This window comes from Ranitomeya variabilis, chromosome 5 (assembly GCF_051348905.1).
Source record: "Ranitomeya variabilis isolate aRanVar5 chromosome 5, aRanVar5.hap1, whole genome shotgun sequence".
Classification (NCBI taxonomy): domain Eukaryota; kingdom Metazoa; phylum Chordata; class Amphibia; order Anura; family Dendrobatidae; genus Ranitomeya; species Ranitomeya variabilis.
In genome coordinates, this window is record NC_135236.1 from 74,740,168 (window position 1) to 74,752,566 (window position 12,399).

A 12,399-nucleotide genomic window follows, 5' to 3' on the forward strand; every position below is an offset into this window, starting at 1 on the left:
TTTGTCAGTGCGTAAACTTACAAAATCAGCAAGGGATCGAATACTTATTTCCCTGTATGTATGTATGTATGTATGTATGTATGTATGTATGTATGTATGTATGTATGTATGTATATATATATATACATGAGTGTTGGGGTGATTCATGCTGCAGAACGTGGAATATATTTAGATTCCTCGGATCCTATGAGTCACTCGCCCACATACTGTGTATCTGAATCACAAACCGGGGAAAACAAGCTGTCAGGAAGCTTTTATATTCTGGAGAGGAGCTGATCAGTCACACGATACGGGAACAGAACATGGAAATGTGAAATCACAGGCAGATGATGGCTACAGTGCTCCATTCATATGGGGGGATATAAGGGCCTTCGTTCTGAAGATCAGCGAGGCTCTCAGCGGACGGACCCCTACCGATCTATGGATAGATGATATCAACTATGGATAGGTGATAACGTCCGGTTATTGGAATACCCCTTTAAGGCAGATCCAAAGATCGCTTTATTCTGCATAATGCAGGTGAATAGGGTCGATCTGTGACCCGCAAGGTGCCACGGCTGTAACAAGCAAGTTGCAAAAAAATTCAGAACCATTTGGATTATTTCACATCTTGCTTGTTGTGGTACATTGCGGGTCACAGTGTGACCCCATTCACCTCCATTAGGCGGGGATGTAGCAGCAGCATAAGGCGATCTTTGGCCGCACACTGTAACTCCAGCCTGAACCTTATAAGGGGTATTCCCATCTCCAACATAATATCCCAATATGTAGTAGGTGTAATATTAATATTAGCAATTACCTCCAATTAGAAATGTAGTATAGTTCTTCTGATTCTCTATGTCACATACCCCATGTGCAGGGCATTGAAGTAGATTAGGTATCCACTAAAAACTAACTGTCACTATATGAGTGGTCGTAACCATGGATACCTAAGCTACTGCAATGCCCTGCACATGGGGTAAGCGACAGAGAATCAGAAGAACTATACTACATTTCTAATTTAAGGCATCTCTTAATATAAAAAAAATATTATTACACTTACTATATGCTGGGATAAGATCTTGAAGATGGGAATAAGTTTTAACATAAAAGATTTAAACAAGACTGATCCTATTCACTGGCAAGATTTAGAGATCTTTCAATTGGTGAGGAATTGATAAAAAAACAACTATTAGAGCCTTCAGTAATGGTGGAATTGTAGTATCTGACACCTCAAATGTTGGTGCCTAGTTTTTGGCTGTACATTTTCCATATCTGTCAGCTGAGAGACAGTTTGGATGACAGCTACTCTTCCTTACCCCTCTATACACATGAATCACCATCAACGGTGTCTGGCAGAGGATTAGGCATATTGAAATTCAACATGTACGATTTATTTTTTTTTGTCCCCTGACATCTACTAAAAGGAATTTGGGCAGAACATCTTGTTCACATGGGTGACTGGTCCCACTGAAATTGATGGTTCAGCCGACTTAGGTGTGATGTGTACGGCCACTTTAACCGAATCCTGTAGCACAACCAGAGTGGGTCACGTCTGCTCATCTGAACATACAAATACCCACACTGGGGACATTATGGGCACCACGTGTAGGGACACCAGCCACAGTGGACGGTCAGAGGACTTGCACATGGAGGCGGTGCAGCACAAGGACATCCGCACGTCCGGTTACCTTGAGTTTGCTCCTTGACGGGTGAAGGGACGGGAGTATCGGCCTCAGGCGTGTCAAAGCTTCCCTCCGAGTCGGAGCTGCGGAAGACAGTAAACCAGTTCTGTTAGATTCCTGCCATTATTATTAAGAGATAAACATCCTTTTGTCTAATCGGGCATCTGAGATCCTTCTCTGAAAGCAGCTAAGAATTCACAGCCAGGAGAAAACTAAAATCACAAATAGAGGTCCTGAAAGAGGTGGTCTCATGACAGATCTTTATGGCAGGATATGTCCCACCTCTGGGACCAGCATTTATCCCCAGACTACAGATCCTCCATTTTCCCATTGACGTTGGCATCCTACAACCAATCAGTGGACATGTGCGCCAGTTCACTCCATTCATAGCTATGGGGAGTTCCAGCTGAGACTATTTATGCTACCTCCTCGCCACGCACCGGTGGCCAGATGCCATCTAGAATGGGGCGGGGAACGAGGGACCATAGTCCTGGAGATGGGACGGACTTCTATCAGACATTTACAATGAATATGCCAGAAATGTCTTTCATCTCGAAACAGAAGAACAACTTCAAGCTTTTCTAAAAGTTGGGTGTCCAGTGAATATATGGAATTATTTAATTATTATATGTATAAATTAAATATTATATATTAAAGTATAAGTATATATTTATATAAAAAAAAATAGATATACACACACAAATGTGCTATTCCCAAAATTAGAATATCATAAAAAAATAAAATTTATTTCAGTTCATTACAAAAAGTGAATCTCATTATATAGAGTCATTACACACAGAGTGATCTATTTCAAGTGTTTATTTCTGTTAATGTTGATGATTATGGCTTGAAGCCAATGAATACCAAAAAGTCATTATCTCACTAAATTAGAATACTTTATAACACCAGCTTGAAAAATGATTTTAAAATCCGAAATATTGGCCTACTGAAATGTATGTTCAGTAACTGCACTCAATACTTGGTCGGGGCTCCTTTTGCATCAATTACTGCATCAATGCGGCGTGGCATGGAGGTGATCAGCCCGTGGCACTGCTGAGGGGTTATGGAAGCCCAGGTTGCTTTGATAGCAGCCTTCAGCTCATCTGCATTGTTGGGTCTGGTGTCTTACCTTCCTCTTGACAATACTCCATAGATTCTCTGTGGGGTTAAGATCAGACGAGTTTGGTGGCCAATCAAGCACAGTGATACTGTTGTTTGTAAACCAGGTATTGGTACTTTTGGCCATGTGGACAGGTGACAAGTCCTGCTGGAGAATGACATTCCCATCTCCAAAAAGCTTGTCGGCAGAGGGAAGCATGAAGTGCTCTAATATTTCCTGGTAGACGGCTGCGCTGACTTTGGTCTTGATAAAACACAGTGGACCTACACCAGCAGATGACATGGCTCCCCAAACCATCACTGATTGTGGAAACTTCACACTAGACCTCCAGCAGCTTGGATTGTGGCCTCTCCACTCTTCCTCCAGACTCTGGGACCTTGATTTCCAAATGAAATGCAAAATGTACTTTAATCTGAAAACAACACCTTGGACCACTGACAACAGTCCAGTTCTTTTTCTCCTTGGCCCAGGTAAGACGCATCTAGTGTTGTCTATTGGTCATGAGTGGCCTGACACAAGGAATGTGACACTTGTAGCCCATGTCCTGGATACCTCTGTCTGTGGTGGCTCTAGAAGCAATGACTCCAGCAGCAGTCCACTCCTTGTGAATCCCCCCAAAATTTTTGAATGGCCTTTTCTTAATCCTTTCAAGGCTGTGGTTATCCCGGTTGCTTGTGCACCTTTTTCTACCACACTTTTTTCCTTCCACTCAACTTTTTATTTATATGCTTGGATACAGCAGTCAGTGAACAGATGGCTTCTTTAGCAATGACCTTTTGTGGCTTCCCCTCCTTGTGGAGTGTGTCAGTGACTGCCTTCTGGACCTCCGTCAAGTCAGCAGTTTTTCTCATGATTGTGGAGCCTACTGAAAGAAACTAAGGGACCTTTTAAAATGCTTAGGAAGCCTTCGCAGGTGTTTTTTTGTTAATTATTCTAATTTACTGAGATAGTGACTTTTGGGTTTTCATTGGCTACAAGCCATAATCATCAACATTAACAGAAATAAACACTTCAATTAGATCACTCTCTTTGTAATGACTCTATATAACATGAGTTTCACTTTTTGTTTTAAAGAACTGAAATAATTTAACTTTTTGATGATATTCTAAGTTAGTGAGAAGCCTATATACGAGATTTTCCATGCTAAACCTTGGCGCATACATCATATCCTAAGAATATGCCTTCACTTTCTACAATTGAAATATCCCTTTGCACCATTACCATATTTTCCAAGAAAAATTAGGAAGGACGGAGATAAGGTTACAGTGAAAAAAAAATGTAATTGGAGAAAAAAAAAAATAAACCCATCAGTTTTTGACCCCTGCAGGCTCTCCTGTTAGTCTGGTCAGCACAGAAAACAATCCAGGCAAGAAATAATGGCAGAGAAGTTTATTTCCCTTTTCCTCCCTCGGTCCTCAGAGCACAGCCAACAGTTACATGATAACCATATGGTTCTAGCAGTAGGGCACAGTCAGTCATAACCCCGTACACCGTGACGAGGACGTGCGCAGAAAACAACGTCTGTACATTGTGATACACATCACTGAGGACGCCTCGAGATTTCGTGTGTTACATCGATACCCACGGCTGATGCCGACTCCTATATTGCAGCTGTTGTTTGACCTGACCTCGCACAGTTGTCAGCAGGTGACTACACAACCGGTGACCCCGCTCGCCCCAGGGGACTAACAGCGAAGCACAAGTGTCACCAATCTCCATTACCGTGATAACAAAAAAAAATAAAATCTATGAACTTGTTACTAAGCCTTCTTCAATTTCTCACTATTTTAAAAATTATACGCTTGCTGTCAGTGTATGGAAACATAAAAAAAAAAAAATTATAGATATATTTTTACACATGCACACATATATTTCTATTAATCCAAAGGCTGCAAACTTGTCCTACCCTGGTCACATTGCTGCTGTTAACTTATAGAGAGTGTTCTAGATAAGAAATGTGAGGTCCGGGGGCCACAACCAAAGGTGAAGAGCTGGAAATAGTGGCTCAGAGTACCCAGCTGTCGACATCCCGAAGTCACCGCTATCTGCATCCTCAAGACACAAGTAGTGGTGAATATAATGGTGGGGGAGGGGGCCGCCAGCTCCTTCTTCCACTTTTCAGTATGTGCGAATGAGACAGCAGAAGTGATGACGCCACTACAACGCGCCTGCTGTGCGGAGCGTCAGTGCTCACAGCAAAGAGTGGAGGAGAGCGCCGGGGGAGGGGGGGGGGGGGAACAGGAGTGATGCGAGTATGTGTTGGTGTTGCTTTTTTATGTTTGAGGGCTCATACTGTAAATAGGGTGATTGGAATCTCATAGGGGCTCATACTGTATATAGGGGTTAAAACTGTATATAGTGGTACTGTGTGGAATCTTATAGGGTCTCACTGTATATATTTATTATTATTATTATTATTCATTTTTATAGCGCCATTTATTCCATTGCGCTTTACATGTGAAGTACGGGGCAAATATAGACAAACATTAAACATGAGCAAAAACAAGGCACACGGGTACATAAGGAGGGAGGAATATAGGGGGCTATGTGGAATCTGATACTGTATATAAGGGATAATACCGTATTTTGGGTGTTTGTATAATATGAGCGCTCATACTGTATATAGGGTGCTATGTAGGGGCTCATACTGTATATAGGGGGTTGTGTGGGGGTCTCATACTGCATATAAGGAAGCTATAGGTGGTCAGGCTCATACTATATATAGGGGGTTGTGTGGGGGCTCATGCTGAATATAGGCAGGGATGCTTGTGGGCTCAAATATTATATATATATATATACTCACCGGCCACTTTATTAGGTACACCATGCTAGTAACGGGTTGGACCCCCTTTTGCCTTCAGAACTGCCTCAATTCTTCGTGGCATAGATTCAACAAGGTGCTGGAAGCATTCCTCAGAGATTTTGGTCCATATTGACATGATGGCATCACACAGTTGCCGCAGATTTGTCGGCTGCACATCCCAAAGATGCTCCATACAAGGCAGGATGGATCCATGCTTTCATGTTGTTTACGCCAAATTCTGACCCTACCATCCGAATGTCGCAGCAGAAATCGAGACTCATCAGACCAAGCAACGTTTTTCCAATCTTCTACTGTCCAATTTCGATGAGCTTGTACAAATTGTAGCCTCAGTTTCCTGTTCTTAGCTGAAAGGAGTGGTACCCGGTGTGGTCTTCTGCTGCTGTAGCCCATCTGCCTCAAAGTTCGACGCACTGTGCGTTCAGAGATGCTCTTAGGCCTACCTTGGTTGTAACGGGTGGCGATTTGAGTCACTGTTGCCTTTCTATCAGCTCGAACCAGTCTGCCCATTCTCCTCTGACCTCTGGCATCAACAAGGCATTTCCGCCCACAGAACTGCCGCTCACTGGATTTTTTTTCTTTTTCGGACCATTCTCTGTAAACCCTAGAGATGGTTGTGCGTGAAAATCCCAGTAGATCAGCAGTTTCTGAAATACTCAGACCAGCCCTTCTGGCACCAACAACCATGCCACGTTCAAAGGCACTCAAATCACCTTTCTTCCCCATACTGATGCTCGGTTTGAACTGCAGGAGATTGTCTCGACCATGTCTACATGCCTAAATGCACTGAGTTGCCGCCATGTGATTGGCTGATTAGAAATTAAGTGTTAACAAGAAGTTGGACAGGTGTACCTAATAAAGTGGCCAGTGAGTGTGTGTGTGTGTATATATATATATATATATATATATATATATATATATATATATATATATATATATATATATATATATATATATATATATATATATATATATATATATATATATATATATACACACACACACATACATACATACATACATACATACATACATACATACATATACATACATATATACACACACACACATATACTAGATTGTGGCCCGATTCTAATGCATCGGGTATTCTAGAATATGCATGTCCCCGTTGTATATGGACAATGATGATTCCAGAATTCGCGGCAGACTGTGCCCGTCGCTGATTGGTCGAGGCAACCTTTATGACATCATCGTCGCCATGCTGTGCCCGTCGCTGATTGGTCGAGGCCTGGCGGCCCCGACCAGAGACGCGGGATTTCCAGGACAGACAGAAAAACCCTTAGACAATTATATAGAGAGAGGGAGAGAGGGACAGAGAGAGAGAGAGAGAGAGAGCGCACATACTGTATAAAGAGGGGCCGTGGTGATTCGTATTGTATATAGGGCAGCTATGTCGGGGTTCATACGGTATAAAGGGTGGGTGTCAGCATACGTACTTCTACTCTATACTAAATGATATAAATTATAATTTATTTTACAATTGTATTGAACAGAATTAATTTCAGCCTATTGGTTCGGCCTTCACGGCAGTTGTGGTCGCTCATGTGGCGACTCGGGAAAATTAATTGCCCACCCCTGCTGAAGACTGGACATCACTGTAGCAGGCAGCCTGCAATGTACTAGTACTGGAGTATGTGCACACAAGTTTTTGGAGCAGAAACTCTTCAAATCTTCTGCCAAAAAACTCCTAGAAAACACTCCGTGTGCACATACTCTTAGGCTTAAACAAGTCTTGACCTCTGGATGTCAGCAAGAGTGTTTCTATTCACTGACAGCGAGCAGACTGAGGAATTGAGACACAAAGTTGCAGAACTATTTATTATAACCTGATGATTCTTTTTTCTCACTAAGCCAATACAGAACTGATGCCAGTGATGGCCGGCGGCCTTGTGCTGCCCATGTGTGCAGCCACAGATGTAAGCCGCCAGAGAGGGTGCAGTTCCTGCTCCGTGTCAGCGAGCGGTCAGGAGCTCTCTCTCTCCTGTACACATATTTGTGGTTGTTTTTCCTTTTATACTTATTTTGCCAAAAAAAACAATGGAGGGAACGTGGACCACAAAAATGACGGTAGAAGCAAGCTCTCTGTGCATATGTCTACCCGGCTGCAACTGAACGGGAAGTTGCTTTCTGAGTCAATGATCAAAAATGGACCTCGTCCTAATGCCACCATCTCAGGAGCCAAGGTGTTATGTATTTGTAAGGCGGCATTCACATGGACGATTTCCTGACCCCAACTCATCTCAGTCTCATATATACGTACGGCACGCAGGAGACCCTCAGTCAGTCCGGAAATCAGACATGTGAAGGCAAACTGATAAGCAAATGGTTTCCTGCTAGAGACCACCACAGAAGTCACCGGCTGGCTGTACATGAACACTTGCCATCTCTCCAGCCCCGAAACACATGCAGAACGAGCCCAGTGACCATATGTTTTCAATGGGGAAAGGGGATTAAAAAAAAAAAAAAAAAAAGGTCCCATACACATTAGGTAAAAGTTTGCTGAAATTGCCGACTTCTGCAGGATCAGTCAGCAATCTAGCAATCTATTGGGTAGGCGGACCTCCAGACGATTCCGGCATCGGCTCTATCATAGAGAACACAAGAGCACTCCTGTGTGTGGGAGCATAATTCAGCCAACAACTACCTAATGTATGTGACCAACGTAAACTCTCTCTGGTCACAGCCAATCTTCCCTGAGAACAAAGTAACTGGGCATGCTGATATTCAATATGCCCAATCATTTTCCTTCTTGGTTTGGAACATGGATAATTCATAGATGAGAGCTGTACTTTGTTGACCAATCATGTACTGTACAATATAGCCCTAAAATTTTTGTGGGTGCTGCATTAGGCCACACGTGACAGCCATTTGGTGCCCTGGAGCTAAATAAAGATAATGGCGGGCAAAGCTCGGTGCCCAAAATTTTCACCGTAATGATTATTTAACAGACTTTGGCTCGATCTCAAGCCATGGTGACATGATGGATGAATTATCTGTCTGGAGGTCGATCTTGTTGTAAGCCTACATAGGTCCACCAGGGTCTTCTCCACCGTTATCTTGATAGTATCAAGTCATCGGGTGCTGGTCTTCCTCTTCACCTTGTTCCTTCTATTCTTCCGACCATGATGACCTTTTCTTTTCGTATGAGGCGTCCAAAGTAGGCAAGTTGTAGCTTGGTGATCCTTTCTTCGACTGACATGTCTGACTAGATTTTTTTTGTTCCTCTGGCCATCCATGGTATTGATATCATCCTTCTCCAGCGCCACATTTCGAAGGCGTCGATTCTTCATCCGTCTTGTTTCTTTATTGTCCAGGTTTCTCATCCGTGTTTTACCAAAGAAAAGATCAAACTATGTACAAGCCGCGTCTTCGTCGCCAGTGAAATGTTCCTCGACCTTGTCCATTGACTTCATTGTTGATTTGCCCATAGCTTTTTTTCCTATTGACTTCCAGTATCGTCGATGCATCTTGAGCGATGATTGATCCGAGTAGATTGAAGTCCTTTACAACGTTAGCATTCCTTTCCAGGGACGGACATACCATTGGTGCAACCTGTGCAACCGAAACAGGGGCCAAGAGGTAAGAGGGGCACTTACACCTCCAAAACAGGTGGGATTGTGCATTAGGAGGAGCTAGAGGCCCTCTTCTGTGAATCCACTACTTCTCCTTTCCATGTCATGTCCATACCCCGTGAACATCCTGGAGGATTTGGCTTCATCCAATTGGATCCTGCTTTCCAAGAATTTTGAAGAGGCAACAATCCTGGAAGTTTCCCCTTGTTTTGACTTGCAAAAGAAGTGGAAAATCTATTTTAAAGGGAACTTGTTGGGCGATTGATGCTGTCCAAACCGTAGGAAGCACGGCACATGTTTGCAGCCAGATTTTTTCTTTTCTGAAATACTCCAACGTTTCAGAGGAAATATACTTTGAAGATCCAGCTGGGGACCTGACTTAGTCCAGTGCCACACCTGGATGGTTCTTCCTAGCGCCGCGACTGCCGATTGACAAGTTCCTCCCTGTGTACACCGAGGGACAAACCGGTCAATCAGCAGCTGAAGAACTTGGAAGAACCGTCCGGGGTGGCGCCGGAATAATCAGGTCACCGGCTATGATCCCTGGACAGATCTTCAAAGTATATTTTCTCTAAAATGTGGCTGGCTGCAATCTCCTTAAATATGTTTTAAAACTCTATGAAATGGAGTAATAATATCACCATTTACAGAGAAAGCCACCAAATTCGCCCCCACTGTCCTACGTATTCATAAGTCGGGGAAATCTTGTATGGAGCACATTCCCTTCCATGGCTCTCACCACGATGGTGCCGTTCTACAGCCAGTAACATGGAGCTTGTGGGCCCCAATGCAAAATCTCCAACTGAATTCCATCTATAAGGTCTCTTTTCATATGGGGCAGAGGCACTTTTTTGGGCTCCCCTAGGCTCCGGGACCTGGGTGCATCTACAGCTTTAAGGTTTTACAATGGAGCCGTTAGCGGTTTGTGACATTTCCTTCCTATTTCTTCAGCCTTTCTGTAAGAGCTGCAAATTCACTCTGCGCGCAGGAGCGATGGTGACATGCGGAGAATAATAAGTGTGACCTCATGCCGGGAAATATATATATATATCCAATACTGTACATAGAAGACAGAGTCTCATAGATAGGACCAAAAGCGGGTTGGCAATGGTGGTGCCAGGTATTGCTCCCCAGAAGAGAGGGGTCTGGTGTTTAATTTTTCTCTCCAGGTGCCCCTGTAACAGCTTCATGGTCTGTATCTCCTTGTATATAGTCACTAATAAGATGAGAAGTCTCAATAGTCTTTTATGAGATTATATCTAAGTATACAAGAACCTTAAATCCTGAAACCTGCAGTAGATACATGGCACCACTTTTTAACCAAAAGACCCAACGGTGCCATATATCATAGCAATATTCTGCATTTTAGCACAGCTACCAGTTGGATGTGTAAACCTTCCTTACTTCAAAAACAGCGCCACACCTGTTCAGAGGCTGTGTGTGGTATTGCAGCTCAGCCCCAGTCACTTCAGTGAAGAGGGGATGAAATACCAGTCATAAGCAATGGACAGGTAGGGGGACATTTCTGGGAAAAAAAACAAACAGCTGCTACGCATGTCTCTAAGCCCCTTCTTATGGAGAGCTAGGTGGGCTGCGTAGTATTACATGGCGCCAACTCAAATGAATGGGCCATCAAGCAAAACACATGGACTGACCAAGTCCGCCATTGCAGGAGCCATTTCTTTGCAGGGGCATTCTGCTCTGGTGTACTTCATTAGGTCCCATCCATAAGCTCCAATAGGACCTCCCCATTTAGAAAAGGGGTTGTCTCAACTTTGCAAATTATCATTAGGATAAGTGATGACTTTCAGGGGTCTGACCACCGGGACCCCCATCGATCTAAAAATTTCCCATCTCATCAACCCCATTGAAAACGATCATTTACAATATGGCAACCACCCAGAATCAGACGTGGTCCGTGGGGACTGTAAGCAGCGACTATCTGGGGGGCACTAATCCCCCCTGAAATTTCCATCAGCAGCAACATCTCATCTCATTTCAGTATGGAAAAAAAAAATGGACACGCAGGCAGGTTTTTGTAGAGATTAAATGACCTAGTAGAATCCATGGGATTTTTTTTAGGACATACAGAAAACAGATTATATAGGACAACTGGAATTAACCCATTCATGCACAGTAATAGGCGATTATATCCTTTATACAATATACCATGCCCAGATATTAGACCGACAGAGCTGCATCTGTCACTTATCTACGACAGCAGTCCTATGTAAAACTGAAGCTTTATCATTACCATCTATTGCTACATAAAATGTTGAGGATTTCTTACGACTCACCCAGAATCATGTTCCTCCTCATCCTCGGCGGTCTCCTCTCCAGAACCCCTCACTGCTGACCATGTCCATTTTGCCCACTGGACTGGTGACAGCATCTGCCAAGGACTGAACGCCATCCTGCGACTTATCTCCAGATATTACCCCCCCAAGAGCAATGCGCCCCTGTTCAGTACTGGAGGTGCATGCTAGATATCCCAAATGCTGCCTTTCCCTGGGTCCTGTGGGAACCTGAGCCTCTCTGATGTTGCAAGGAGGATGCCTCTCCCCTGTTCTGCCTGTGTAGCTGGGAATCAGCTGTCTGGCATGTCTCTGCTATCCCTCCCCCTAGCAGACTGTACTACTGCACAGAGCAGGGAGGATCAAAGCCCACACAGCTCTGCAAACCCCAACCTGCACTACATATATAAATGCATTGGCCACTTTGGCCCTTTATCGCTGGCATTCTAGCCTTAATATTACTCATGTAACCACTCAACAGGTTCCATTCCTGCAACAAACTGCTACATTGTATCAATCACTTTGCTTACAAAACACAAATCTTAACCCTTTCATGCCCCTATCAAAAAAAATCTGAATTGCTGCACCACATCCAACCCCTTCTGCGGTTTGTACTATTAAACAGGGGGGGGGATCTACGGCCATTGGACCAAAATAGTAGATTAGAGACATTCAGCTCTTTTTTTTTTTTTTTTTTTACATTCACCCTTTTCTTCCAGAGTTGAATGGTTTAGTCCCAAATTGTAGGGGAATTAGAACAGAAAAAAAAAAAGTGATGGGAAACCTGCTAAGTAAAGTGTACTGTGCAGCTGTTCAGACACAGCTTCCTGCCCACACAGCTCCTGGGCAGGGGAAGTGCGCCCAGCTGTGGCTCCCTTTGCAAGTACATTGTGTGCTTTTTTTGTTT

The 12,399-nt window shown here is 43.6% G+C and overlaps 2 protein-coding genes across 11 annotated transcripts in view; one reads left to right on the forward strand and one right to left on the reverse strand.

Moving 5' to 3' along the window:
- The window catches only part of TACC1 (transforming acidic coiled-coil containing protein 1), a 110,155-nt gene that overhangs the window by 51,872 nt on the left and 45,884 nt on the right, over positions 1-12,399 (reverse strand). For 2 of the 10 annotated variants that reach the window (XM_077262276.1, XM_077262269.1), the window contains exons 1-2: positions 11,496-11,868; positions 1,671-1,747 (exon numbers count right to left, since the gene is read on the reverse strand). In XM_077262276.1, the coding sequence (XP_077118391.1) occupies positions 1,671-1,747; positions 11,496-11,611 (193 nt within the window). In that variant the 5' untranslated portion in view covers positions 11,612-11,868. Of the gene's footprint in view, positions 1-1,670; positions 1,748-11,495; positions 11,870-12,399 lie in introns of those variants that run through there. The other 8 variants (XM_077262272.1, XM_077262275.1, XM_077262277.1 and 5 more) reach the window with 5 other exon arrangements.
- Positions 12,056-12,399, forward strand: part of LOC143774559 (nodal homolog 2-A-like) — a 73,073-nt gene continuing 72,729 nt past the window's right edge. Inside the window, exon 1 of the mRNA XM_077262279.1 lies at positions 12,056-12,375. The gene's annotated coding sequence lies outside the window, so the exon portion shown is untranslated. The remainder of the gene's footprint in view (positions 12,376-12,399) is intronic.